Here is a 13530-nt window from a genome sequence, read left to right as displayed (position 1 = left end):
CGGCCCTCTGTGGACGTCTGCAGAGGTCTTTTGCCACCATCCAGGCAGGCAGTGCCCTGCTGCATCTGACAGGATTTGGGAGGTGGGTACACACTAGGAGATCTCACCACTGTCCCGTTGCTTGTGCAGCAGCACTTTAAAAGGTTTAAAAAAAAAAAAGATTTAACTCTCTTCCCCACCCCACATGGCTGCCTATGATTTAAGCAAAAAAACTTAATCCACCCCTGGAAGGACCAGCATGGTAGATGGGGCCTATAGTGGGAACTGGTGAGCTACAGAGTGGGTAAAGTAAGGAAGTCTGAGGGGCTTAAACCAGGAATCTTGTGGGCAGAGGCTGGGCATAGCCTGGTCAGCTACCTGGAACCAGGCGTGGGCCATGAATGTGCCTCCGGGGGGGGGGGGGGAGTGGGTGGATCCTTTAAGTGTAAATGGAGCCGGTGCTCCAAGCCACCCAGCAGCTCCCACGGCGGGGAATCACCTCCGCCGCTCACCTGGCCGCTGGTGGGGGCTCACCTCCGTGGGAGCCAGGTAAGTGGCGGAGGCAATTCCCCACCGTAGGGGCTGCTGGGTGGCACGGAGCACTGGCTCTGTTTACACTTAAAGAAGCAGCCCGCCGCCGCCCCCACCCCCCTGAGGCACATTCATGGCCTGTGCCTGCCTGGAACAGTGCATAATCAGGTTTCAGAGCCCTCTTCAGATACAAGAGAGTGTGCAACACTGGCCCCTTTGATTGCTAGGCAGTATGAATTACCTGGTTGGAAAAGGCTTGTCATACATACTAGCAGCTAGCTTGGTCTTTCCCTAGAGAACATGGCAATATCTTCTGCCTGCAGGACTTCAGGCTCTTGGCTTCAGCTTTTTTAAGATATTGATTTCTGGTATTTGTAATTCTACAAGTAGACTGCAGAGAATTCAGAATATGTACTTTTGTCAGCTTTCACCATCCTTTGATAGAATTTAGGCATCAGATGATTAGTACAAATTTCCTCTTCATAACACATACTTGAGTATAGTAATGTTCCTCGAATTATGTTTGTTTGAAGATTTATGCAAATATTGTGACCAGCTCTCTACCACTGGTAGTACACAATATTGCAGGTTGTACTAATGGATGTCTGTGGTGATAGGAGATGAATGCATGAAGTTCATATGATTTAGCTGAAATATTATTGGTAGAATAGTGGTATTGTTAGAAAATGGAGTAAAGCATGCCAAACACTGACACGTTAACAGCCCCCCCCCCGCCCAACTTCTAGAAATGGACAAATAAAGGAGGAAAAGATTCCAGAGCAAGTTCATTCCCACATAGAGTTCACAATTAACTACCCAGCCGTAGTCTGAATCAGTTTATAATTCCAAATTTCCATCATGGGGCTGGGGCGGGGGGAGGTTGCTTACCTGTAGGGATGTGCACGAACCTGTACGGGCCTCCGAACAGGCTTGAACATGGGGCAAGTTCAAAGTTCGATGCCAGCAGAGGTGCTGCTTTAAAGGCAGGGGAGGGTGCACTTACCCCTACTGCTGCTTTCCTCCCGCCGGCACTCGTTGCTGGTAAAAACCTTTGGGGAGGCAGCATACCTCCCTGCTGCCCCTTGCCCCTTCTCAGCCAGAAGTACTGGGTGTGTGTCCGCCCATCACACGTGCCCATCTGACATGCACACATGTGCACGCGGTACTTCTGGCCACTTCCGTCTGAGGAGGGGCAAGGGGTGGCAGGGAGGTATGCTGCCCCCGCCAAAGTTACCAGCAACGAGCACCAGTGGGGGGAAGTGGCCGGCAGGGTAAGTGCACCCTCCCCTGCCCTTAAAGTGGCACCTCCGCCAGCATCAAACTGCCCCGCCGCAGTTCTGTGCACATCCATACTTACCTGTAGTTGTAACTATAAATGGGGTACTTGCCTGCTTCATTACATGGTGCTTAGAGTGCATGGGTGAGGGGGAAGTGGCTTGTACCTATTACTAGAGCCTTCTAGAAGATTCTGCATGCGACCTGCAAAGACATATTTATGTAATTGTGGCTACAAATGTTGCAAGGGGAAAAGAGCATTTGTAACTTTGCAGGTGGTATTTGCATATGGCGTAACTACTTCTGCTCTCCAAAAGCAGAATGGCTGGCTAAAAGGTATCAACTTCAACACTGTTCTTTCTTCAAGTAAGTGTGTGGCTGCCATTTCCTACCATGAGTCCTACGTGAGTGAGTACTAGCATAACTACCAGTATGTAGGCAACAAAAGTACAAAGATTCAGCTTAGAGCCTGCTGCTCCGAGAGCCGAACTGACTTCATGGATAACAAAGCAGCTGTCAATACCCCCAAAGGAATACATATGATTTTTCTTTAATTTGGTAAACATGGCAGGTGTAAATGAGACACTGTGAGATCCAGCTCTATGCAATCAGTGCCAGACCCTGCTCCTATGCAATCGAGAGCAGGCTGAGGCAAAAGTTGAGAGGGAGCGAGAAAAAACTGATCTGTAGCTGAGCAGAATGTCTCCAATTTGCTCATTAGAGCGAGCAAGCTGGACCCAAACATTTTACAGAAGTCAAGTATCAAATAAGCCACTCTGGCATAGTGGTGTAAGGAGCCTTCCTCGACCGGAACCAGGTGATGGCACACAGACTGCATCCTCAGTTGACCCTTCCAGTTACCAGCAATATCCACTGTGCACTTGAGTCCTTACAAGGAATTTATCTCAATAAATATGAACTAGAATATTTGACATTTACATTTTTATTAGTTGAGATGAGTGCTTGTTACAGTATACTCAGGGCTGTTTCACATCTCTGTAGGCAGTTATATATATTTTTTGTAAACACAGTGTCTAGTGTAGTCATTAGCTTACAGAAAGAAAACATCCCCCTGCCCCTTTGTCTGAGAACAGGTTTACTTTCAGACCATTTTATCCAAATGAGGTGTTCAGACTCTTGCATGAAGAGAGTGATTACAGTTTTTGGCAATCTGACTCATTGATTTCTGGAATAATAGGGACATGTAATGGAGACACACAGAATCACACAGCAGAAACCTAAGAGACAGAAGCGATACTTTGGTATAATTTTTGATTATGCAAGAGTATCCAAAAAAGGATAAACACATATTGGATTGACATTTCAGCATTATTTAGAAAAACATGATGTCCGCCGCTCTCTTCAACATTATGAAATTACAAACAAAATACAATAGTGTAATGCCCTGTTAACCATTTTACATATGCTCTGTAAGAGTCAGATCATCTTCCAAAACACCATGCCAAAGTTAAAGCATCACATCCCTTATCAGCTTTATTCTTTTTCTGGGTGGGTGGAGAGGGCAGGACTTCAGTCCCTTAGATTCATTTTCCATACTTGCGGGGGGTGGGGGAGAGCAAGTAAAAAAGAAATAGAGACTATACTGAGTTAAAAAAAATGTCTGCACACAACTTGCAAAATAAAAATTATCTAGAGCTGTCAAATATTCTCCAGGAATTAGTAAAGGTTCATCACTGACTTCGTGTTAACTGTAGTTAACCTGGAAAACCTCAGGAATGTGCCACTTCCCCCCATGACCTCCTTTCCTTTTTCAGTCAGTTTATCAGCACTAAAATTAACTGTGACTAAGGATAACCAGGGTCCCTATTTTACCACAGCATGAAACTATGGGTTGAAATGGGTTTGGGATCCTGCAATAAGGGGAACCCTGGTTAACTTTAAGTATGGTTAACAATGGTGTCAAACAACCGTTTCACTGCATTTGGGGTGGGGATTTGCTCTAAAGAGCAGAGCCACATGCATTCCCGAGGCTGGCTCTCAAATTATTTACCATGGTTAAAAGGAACCAGTGATGCATCTGTTCAATCCTATTGGCTGTGCAATGGATGGTAGAAATTAAGACTTTGAGCTGAGAGAATTGAAACCCACTGGACATGACTGCAAACCAGGTCCCTTTGCTTTAGTTTAGTTCATTTCAAAACATCCTGAGCAGATTTTGACATCTCAGTAAAATGAATATGAAGGAAAATAAGTTGTGTCAGGAGGGCACTCTGAGATCAAGTCTCTAAAACAGTATAACTGGTATCAAAGTTTCCCATTGTGCTAAAAAGGTAAGAACAATTTAACCCTGATTTTAAATATGCTCTTTTCTCATTAAGTCAGAACAATATATTTCTCTAGGTTTGCAAGACTCCAAATACCAAAATCTCAGCACTGACCTGAATCACTCAGTGCTCTTGGTTCCAAACCCCCATTAACTCAGGATTCATTACTGCCAACAACATGGTAACACTTAACTCTAGAGCAAGCCAGGAATTTTTGAAGAAAATTGTTCCCATCATATAATTTGTGCTTCATGCTTTGATCAATTTGCTTTCTTCTTAGCAATGACCACAGAAAAAGAAGTTTAAAATGCAACAGGGTTTCTCTCCCACCCACCCTTTATGACTGTTCCAGTACTGTGCCATTCATTGCCCTATACACTGAAAGCATGAAGTCCACCAGCCACAAGTAATACATAGCTACCAAACTGGACTACTTGGAGAATGGCAAAAAACCAAAATAAGCACTGGAACTGGAATGTGACCCAGTTTGATATGCTTTTAAAAGGGGAGAAAGTCAATTATAGATTATCACAAGAGAGAAAACACTTTAGAAACTACCAAAAAGTAGGGGGAAACTTCCCATTCTAGAAATTCCTGTTGCTTTACCCAATTGTTATTATACAAAGAATGAGCCAAAGGAAAGGCCATTCTTTGGACATTTGTTCCCCTCCTGAGTCCATTACCTTTCACCAAGAAATTGTTAACTATCAAACTTGTCCATTAATTTTGCCGCTGAGGGTGAAACCATCCAGTTAGCATATACACTATCATTTGCATATCTTGAAAACACAGACTTAGGGCCATCGCATCTTGTGAGTGGAACGGGGCTCTCCTCAGGCCAGTTCGGGTATGACATGCCTAAAAATGAAAACAGATAATTTTTTCTGCACTGAAGAACCAAAACTTCATGTGCAGACAGTAAGGCCCTTGGCAAAACTCCCTTTAAAAATGGCAAGCCAAATTACAAAATATTCCCCACTGCCACTAAAAAAAAACCCCAAATAGATAACTGTGTTTCAAAGGCACTGAAGCACAAGTTGCAGGGAAGGCAAAAACCATTTAAAAAATTAAATAAAGTGCTCTTTTGATATAATCCAGTACAAGCTAATACATTTACTCCTGATAAATCTTTGGATCTCAGAATGATATATTTTCATGGGAATACAGCAGCAAAGTGGTTATTACAATGGGGTATTCCTGTGGTACATAAAGTGCTCAAAGCAGTAATAAGCCTACATAGTCCCCAATCCTGAAAACACTTAGCATGCATGTTTTATTTCTAAAAACACTTACTCATCCCACTGAAGTCAACAGGACTGCATATATATAAGTGGGTTTAAAGTGGGGGTGGGGGTAGGGGGTGGAACAGCTTCCATAGGGGTCACTGACATTCATGAATGCATACCTGCCAACATGCCCCTATTTTCCCATTCAGGTGAATGGGAAAACAGGGACATATTGGCAGGTATGTAAATGTCAGATCTGACTCCAGCCCTTTCTCTTCTTGAACTGTCTAGCTGTTTCTGCTTAGGTTAAGGGACAGCCCAGCACCACTCCTTGAAAGGACCCCATTAAGGCTAAGACACTCACAAATGAAACCACAATTCAAGAGTCTCTTTTGGAACCTGAATATAATAGATATAGTCTAGACTGTTCAAAGAGCATTCAAAGAACTCCTTGACCTCAACAGAATTGGCTTGGCATTTGGCCATCTCAAAAAACATGTCCATAAATGTAAGCGTCTACATATGAATTTAAGAATTTGTTTTGACAATCTAAGCTCAGGAGATTAGGCTGCAAGTAGTATCTCGATGCTGACAATTTTTTTAAAAAGCATGGGGAAAGGAGGAAGCTACACTGCTTGAATTAAAGTAATTTAAAAGCACTAATGGCATGTAGAGTGTTTAATTATGAGACAAAAATGTAGGAGTTTTGGCAAGAACCATCTTTACTGTCCATCTCACCACCACAATATTAAAGCACATTCCTTTTAAGACACTTGCGACAACATTCAAAACACGGCTTAGATGCTGACATTTTCATGAGAAACCAAAAGCATGTGAAAACAGCGGAGGACGCTTTCATGTGGTCCTCACCAGTTCAGCTTCCAAAAGAGCTATGCAGCTGCACTTCCTCTGCTCTGACTACCCTGCATTGTAAACTAACTCTTCCAGACTCCCTTTCTCTACCCCTCAACCTAAATTCCATTAATTAGTAAGCAGCCATGGCTGACTGGGAATTTAAAAATGTACAAACAACAGTTGGGATTCAGATATCCATCAGAATAAAAACAAAAAGTATTATGCAATGGACTGTAACAGTAAAATGTTTGGGGGCAGGGGAAAATATTCAAGCAAAAGAAAAGTTTTTCTCTATTAAAAAGCAAGAATCTCTATCACTGAAAATTAGAGATGCCAAATGTAATAATGCACTTCAAGTGCTCCCAACCCCTTAGATACACAAAAGTATAGTTTTAATTGAATATTTGCTAGCATATATTTTTAAACTTCCCCTGAGAGTACTTCCCTGATCCAGGAATTTTTTTCTTTATCATACAATATATATTTAGTAATGTTGCACGTTTTCACATCCTTTTAAATTTGTTTTAAACATAGCTGCAAAAAACTGCTAAAGTAAGAACCTAATGCAGAGTTTGACAGTGACAAATGAAGAAAAGGGAAAAAAAAGACTTGCCAAGCAAATTTTGATTGGTTTCATTCAGACAAATAACACTCTAAAAGGTATTACAGAGAGTGTGAGGACAGTGCAGAAGAAAATCACTGTGGGGTGTGTGTGTGTTGCTAGAATCTAGTAAATGCATGTGAAATTCTACCATAGAGTTTGTTTTCAATCCATGTGGAAGGGAGGGTTCGAGGGAGGGGAGCATTATTACAATCCACGAGAGGTGTCTCCTCTTCTGAGAGTCCATCATCATAAAGCAAGGAGTCCGAAGGAGTGGAAGCTGCAAGGTCTAAATAGTCCTAAGCAGATAAAGAGAAAGATGGGTTAGGCTTGAGTCACAATGCAGTTCTTTGGCTACAGTTTCTACTCACATTTCTCATCCCTTAAACTGAACAGTGAAAGGCTCAGCGTGGATGAGATCATCACCAACTTCTGTTTTCTGCGAGAGTGGTATCCTTGGCGACACATTTGTTTGGAGTAATACTAGACACGCTTCCTTAGACATATGCTCAATCACTGCTCTCCATGAGTAGTGTTCTTTGCCAGCAAGTTAACACAGTTAGTCTGGCAGGCAAACCTGGAAAACCCCTCCCCCATCCTTGTAATCCTGTGGCTCTTCCAGGGTAGTGGAAGGACGCTATCAGCACAACAGATTGCCTCTCTCAGCAATAAATGAACGCACCCAAATCCATTATTTCACATTAAGGAAGCCATATCAGAAGCACTACATTTGTATGATGAATCTAGTACAGCAGTAGAGCACTGCTGGAATCAGGAAGAAAGGTGCATGCTTTACTTTGATGTGAAGCTTCAGAGATGCATAACTGGGGATAAGAAATTGTGTGGGGTGATCTTGTGATATGACGGAGTGCTAAAGGTTTTTACTTGAGATAGAGCTCAGTAAGTGAATTTTCTAAAATGGTATGCTGGTTTTCTTTCTGGGAAGTTCTGGATCCCATAGGTGTATATAGCAGGGGAGGATCTCATAGGTGTATGTAGCATGTTGCCTTCATGCCCTGCTTATAAGCTTCCCAGAAGCATCTGGCTAGCCACTCTTGGAATCAGAGTGTTTGACTAGACAGACATTTGGTTTGCTCCAGGAAAGCTGTTTTTATGAGACAAGGGGGCTGTTCACACAACCACACATGCAGTCGGGTAGGGGAGAAGCCAGGGTTCAACTTACCTTCCCCCAGACAACTGCTCTCAGCCCCAAAAGTGCACAAGCTGCACACCCACATGACCAGCACTGCTGGGAGAAGTGTAGATGAATCTCTGTGCTGCTCCTGGCAGTGTGGTTAAACAGAGACTGGGACTCTGTCCTGGCTTCTGGGAATCCCACAATGCACTGCATGACACACATGATGCATTGGGGGATTCCCCCAAGAAACAGATGCTCTAGGCGCCCATCTTTGTGTCAGTGCAAGCTGTAAGCGGCTTTTGCTGACACACAATCCCAGCACTGAGGGTTTAAAACCCCAGCACTGAACTCTTAACCTTGGTTAGGAGCCGGGCTGTGCCACTGGGTTGATTTATTTATATTTCTATAGTGCCTGGTATGTACATCTCTAGGCAGTATACAAAATTAAAACAAGTAAAAACAGATTAATAATCCACAAAACACAATTAAAACAATCTCATAAAACAAGTTGTTAAAACAAATTATTATGATTAATCCCAGTTAAAAGCCTGCGAGTTCTCGCGGGCTTCAGCCTGGGCTTGGCTGCTTGAGGGAACAGCCTCAAGTTCTGGTTAATTACCATGTTTCAGGTTAACAAGGTATTGTATGTATTGGTTTATTTCGGCCCAAGGCCAGCATAAATACCAAAGAAAAAAGAAACAACAGGAGTAAATACATAAAATAGATAAAATACATAAAACATAAAATACATAAAACATTAATACCTTCAGATACCGTATACATAGCTAATTTCATTCAAATAGAACCGGTTAATCTGAAGAACACAACCCGGCATCTCATGCCTCAATCATTCTAAACCGAATCTTGCTTGCTATGAATAAAAATTTTGCTACCCTCCTGTAAGCATACTCTGACTTAGCAGCAACCACGAAAAGAACCTTGTCCTTGCCAGAAGGGCAATTAGAATTGTAATGAGTTAGCAGTGGGGAGAGAAGCTTTCCCCTTAATTCAGTATAAAATCTGCACTTCAGCATCAGATGTTCCGTAGTCTCCACTTCACCGTTCTGGCAGGGGCATGATCATAGGGCACCTTCCCAAAACGTCCTTCCAATACTGCCGTATGAAGGGCGTTAAGTCTAGCCACTGAAAGAGCCCTACAATGATTCCCGTTAGAGATCCTAAGTAAATATTCAGTGGGGAAATGGCTACTGATTTGGTCTCCTAGGAATAGGCCAGGACCTATTTGGGCAACATCCCCACAGGTACGTTGGGTTATGGCAATTTTGGCCTTGCTGTGGCCAGTTAACAAGGTATTTGTCTTCTACTGGGTTAAGCACATTGTAGGCAGCTTGCCCTGGGAGTTGATTCTCTTGCATTATACAGCTTAGTTTAGTGTGTGTACATATATGTACGTGTGTGTGTGTGTGTGTTTAATGTTAAAATTCAGTTACTCCTTGCCTGAGGTACCTCTCTGGCAGTGGTGCACCTTGCTGGCTCCAGCCCTCTATTTATGCACATTATGGACCTTTCCAGAGGACTATGTCTTTGTGAAGTGAATGTGCATTTGTAATGGAACTACAGGAAAACCTTGGTATTTGTGGGGGCTCCATTCTCCGACACTGCCGCCCCTGCTAACTGGGCAAACAGGTGATTCTCTTTATTTAGCAGGGGGAGAGTAACTGGCCCTACCTACCCCCAGCACAGTACTTCCAGTCAGGGGCGTAGCAAGGTTGGAGTGGGCCCAGAGACAAGATTTTAAAATGCCCCCCCCCCTTACTGACACTCAGCTCATGAAGTGAAGAAATCTTAAATGAGGCTGAATAGTGGTAACAAAAAGCATAGTAAAATTTACACACACACACACACACACACACACACACACACACACACACACACACAATGTGCCACAATAGAACATAATCCTTAATTATTTTTAAAAAGGTTTTGTAAATTGTGGAGGATGCAAGTCATGTAATGGTACTAGAGAAAGACATGCTGTTCTGGTAGCTCCAGGTCTTAACACTCACATCAATTTCGGAGGATGAATGCAACTGAAGGAAGCCCGGGCTGGTGCGTGGCTGGAGGAGTCAGTCATGTGACTTGCCTCTGGGGGCCCCCCCAAGGCAGTGGGCCCCCAGACAACTGTCTCCCCTTGCCCTATTATAGTTACGCCCCTGCTTCCAGTTATTGTTGCTGGTGTCTATCTTATTTTCTTTTTAGATTGTGACCTCTTTGGGGACAGGAGCCATCTTATTTATTTATTATTTCTCTATGTAAACCACTTTGGAAACTTTTGGTGAAAAGCAGTATATAAATATTATTTGTTGTTGCTGATAAGGAAACAGTGAATGCTAGATCATTGAAGTCAGTGTAATTGTGAGGGTTAGGTTCCTGGAGGCTGGGAAATTGCAGTAAAAATGGGCCAAAACTGGGGCGGGGGATGCAAAATGGTAAAGTAGGACAGTTTACCCTGGTCTGTGGACCTCCAGAACTCCCCCAATGCCCTCAAGAAGTGCCAAAATCCATATTCCCCCCATGAAAAATCACGATTATTAGACCTTTTAAACAAATATAACGAGCCACAAAATGGATCCATTTCACAAAATGGCAGCCGGAAATGACCTCCATGGTTATTTCTGGTTGTCTCCGATCCATGGGCATGTGGATTTAACCCTTTTTGCTGGTTTTTCCTCACGTATACCGAGATCGGGTGCCAATTACCCAACCGCAGATACTGGGTCCGCAAGTAACGAGGTTCTCCTGTATTGTACACAGGCATTTTCCCCTCATCAATACATTTACTGCAGGGAAACTATATTTGCCCAGTACTCAAATAGCTGTTTTTTATTGGAAAGTGTGATGAACCAGACTCCTACTGGCATTAATGGCTGAGATTTGGCCATCTTGCTATTCAGGCTTCCAGTGTCAAAATGTTCTAGATTCCATTTTGGGAATTAGCAACGTGAGTTGTTTTTTTATGTGTATTCTACTTCTGTCACACACAGCAAGGAATCAATCATATATTTTTCCCTGACCAGGCTTGTGTATTGCTGGTCTGCCTTCTCATTATTTTCCATGTAAATACTAATACATTTCTTACCAGGCAGAAACTAGTTACCTCAATTAGTCTTGATTAGAATGAAGAATGGACACTTCTTATTAGCATACGTTGCTCTGAATGGCTTTTCACTAGCTCTGCTCCTTGCCATCAAGTATAGTACTGACTGATCCACTCACATTAGATGAGAGGTAGGCACACTTTATCAATTAAAATTTAGATTTAAAAAAAGAGGTCGACATCTCCCTCTCCCATTCATTTTATTAGATGCTAAGGTGATGAACATGTTGTATAACTAGAGCTGCTCTGAGTTGGGGGCAGCCTGGTAAACGTGGTCAGTGTCATTTTACATGCTTTGAAATGACTTGAAAAATAGTTGGGTTGTTGGATGTGTCTGGGAGAGCGGAGGACTTGGGGCAGTGATTTCTTGAGTAGTGGACAGAGGGAGATATGGTGGTGGGATTTAGGCAGGCCATTACAGGAGAAAACAGTCCAGACATTTGAGGACTGTTCCCTTTTCTGGCTCTCCTCCGGTCCTGCTGCTCCAGGGAGCTCTGGGAACATGCTCAGGGTGCTACTGCGGAATGCCAGGTCAGTAAATGGTAAAACAACTCTTATTCACAATTTGAGGGTGAGCATGCTGACCTGGTTTGTGTGACGGAGACCTGGTTGGATGAGCTGTGTGGGGTTGGTCTCTCTCAGCTCTGTCCTCCAGGTTTACTGATTCTTCAGCAGCCCCGCACTGGAGGGTTGGGGAGGGTGCTGTGGTCATCTATCATGAGACTTTCCCCCTTCCCAGGCAATCTCAGAATTTTGAGTGTTTGTCCTTGAGGGTGGGCCTCTGAGAGAGGCTGGGGATTCTGTAGGTGTACGGACCACCCTGCTGCACTTCAGTTTCCCTACCTGAGCTGATGGGGGTAGTCTCAGAGTTGGCATTGGGTTCCCCCAGACTTATTGTCTTGGAGGACTTCAATGGCCATGCTGAGGCCCCCCTAGTAGGGGCGGCTCAGGATTTTGCAACTGGTATTGGGTCCTACCCACACAGTGGGAATTACCTTGGATCTGGTTTTTGCTGACCAGGGATTAAATGATTTGGAGATGGGGGAATTTGATACAACTCCCCTGTCATGGACAGATCATCATCTGTTGGGGTTTAATTTGACTGCTCCATCTACCCTCTGCAGGGGTGGTGGACCAATTAGATTGGTCTACCCCACGTGGCTTAAGGATCTTTTTGGCTTCCAGACAGCCCTTGGGGAGTTTCCAGTGTTCAGAGCTGGCAACTCTGTTGCAGCTCTGGTGAATCTCTGGAATTTATTTATTTATTTATTTAAAATATTTCTATACCGCCCAAAACTTGTGTCTCTATATGGAAACAGCCCAGGCTATTGACACGGTTGTTCTTAAATGCCCTCTCTGGATTGGTGGAGCCCATTCTGCTCCTTGGTTTTCTGGAGATCTCAGGGCAATGAAACAACTCAGACGGCTAGAATGATGCTGGAGGAAGAGTCATGACGAATCTGCTGAACACGGGCTAGAGCCCATTTTAGGGACTACTCCTTGGTGGTGGGGCGGCAAAGAAATATTTTTTCCTCCTCCTCCATTGCAACTGTTTAATGTAGGCCAGCGGAGCTTTTTTGTGTAGCAAAGCCATTGCTTCTCTCTCTCTCTCTCTCTCTCTCTCTCTCTCTCTCTCTCTCACACACACACACACACACACACACACACACACAGAGAGAGAGTAATGGGGGAGAAACCATCTATGACCCATTGTGACCAATTTGCATTCCACTTTGCAGATAAAGTAGCTCTCATCCGTGCCGATTTGGACTCCAGGGTTCTGGCAGTTCTGGCAGACATGCCTCAGGTACCATCTGGTCCTATTATGTTGGATTATTTTCAGTAAGTGCAGCCTAAGGATGTAGACAAGATCCTGGGCAGTGTGCGGGCAACACTGTGCACTCTAGACCAGTGTTTCTCAACTGCTGGTCCGTGGACCAGTGCCAGTCCACGAGGTGTTGGGTACCGGTCCGTGAGGCATCACTAATAAAAATCACACACACACCCAAAAAATTTCTGACCACCGCCGGGAGCTCTCTGAAGTGTATTTCCAGGTAGCCCTCTCTGCTGGATAATGTTCAGTTTGAAGTAGAGAAATGAGTATTATCCAGCAGCGAGGGCTGCCTGCCTAGAAATGAGCTCTGGAGAGCTCGTCTGGGCACTGTGGACCCTGGGCTCCGCCCCCTCTGTACATGACATCACTGGGAGGTGGGGGGGTGGCGAGGGGGACAACCCCTTTACTAACTGCTGGTCTAACAAACTGTGCATGAAGAATGTACCAGTCCATGACTCCAAAATAGTTGAGAAACACTGCTCAGACCCTTGCCCTTCATGGCTAATACAATCTGCCAGGGAGGATACAGGCAGGTGGTTAGAGGCTATAATCAATGCTTCATTAAGGGAGGGCAAGATGCCATTATGCCTCGAGGCAGTGGTAAGCCCATTATTAAAAAGCCCACCCCCCTCGACCCCTCCAATTTGAACTACAGATCTGTTTCTAAGCTTCCCTTTTTGGGCAAAGT

The 13530-nt window shown here is 44.0% G+C and overlaps 1 protein-coding gene across 4 annotated transcripts in view; it reads right to left on the bottom strand.

Moving 5' to 3' along the window:
- Positions 1–2712: 2712 nt before the first annotated feature.
- Positions 2713–13530, bottom strand: part of RET (ret proto-oncogene) — a 192811-nt gene continuing 181993 nt past the window's right edge. For all 4 annotated transcript variants that reach the window (XM_053311676.1, XM_053311677.1, XM_053311679.1 and 1 more), the window contains 2 exons: positions 6904–7051; positions 2713–4928 (listed from right to left, as the gene is read on the bottom strand). In XM_053311676.1, the coding sequence (XP_053167651.1) occupies positions 4771–4928; positions 6904–7051 (306 nt within the window). In that variant the 3' untranslated portion in view covers positions 2713–4770. The remainder of the gene's footprint in view (positions 4929–6903; positions 7052–13530) is intronic.

The sequence above is a fragment of the Hemicordylus capensis genome, chromosome 3 (genome assembly GCF_027244095.1).
Source record: "Hemicordylus capensis ecotype Gifberg chromosome 3, rHemCap1.1.pri, whole genome shotgun sequence".
NCBI classification, from domain to species: Eukaryota; Metazoa; Chordata; class Lepidosauria; order Squamata; family Cordylidae; genus Hemicordylus; species Hemicordylus capensis.
Note: the sequence above shows the minus strand (reverse complement) of the source record. Positions and strands in the feature narration are given on the sequence as shown.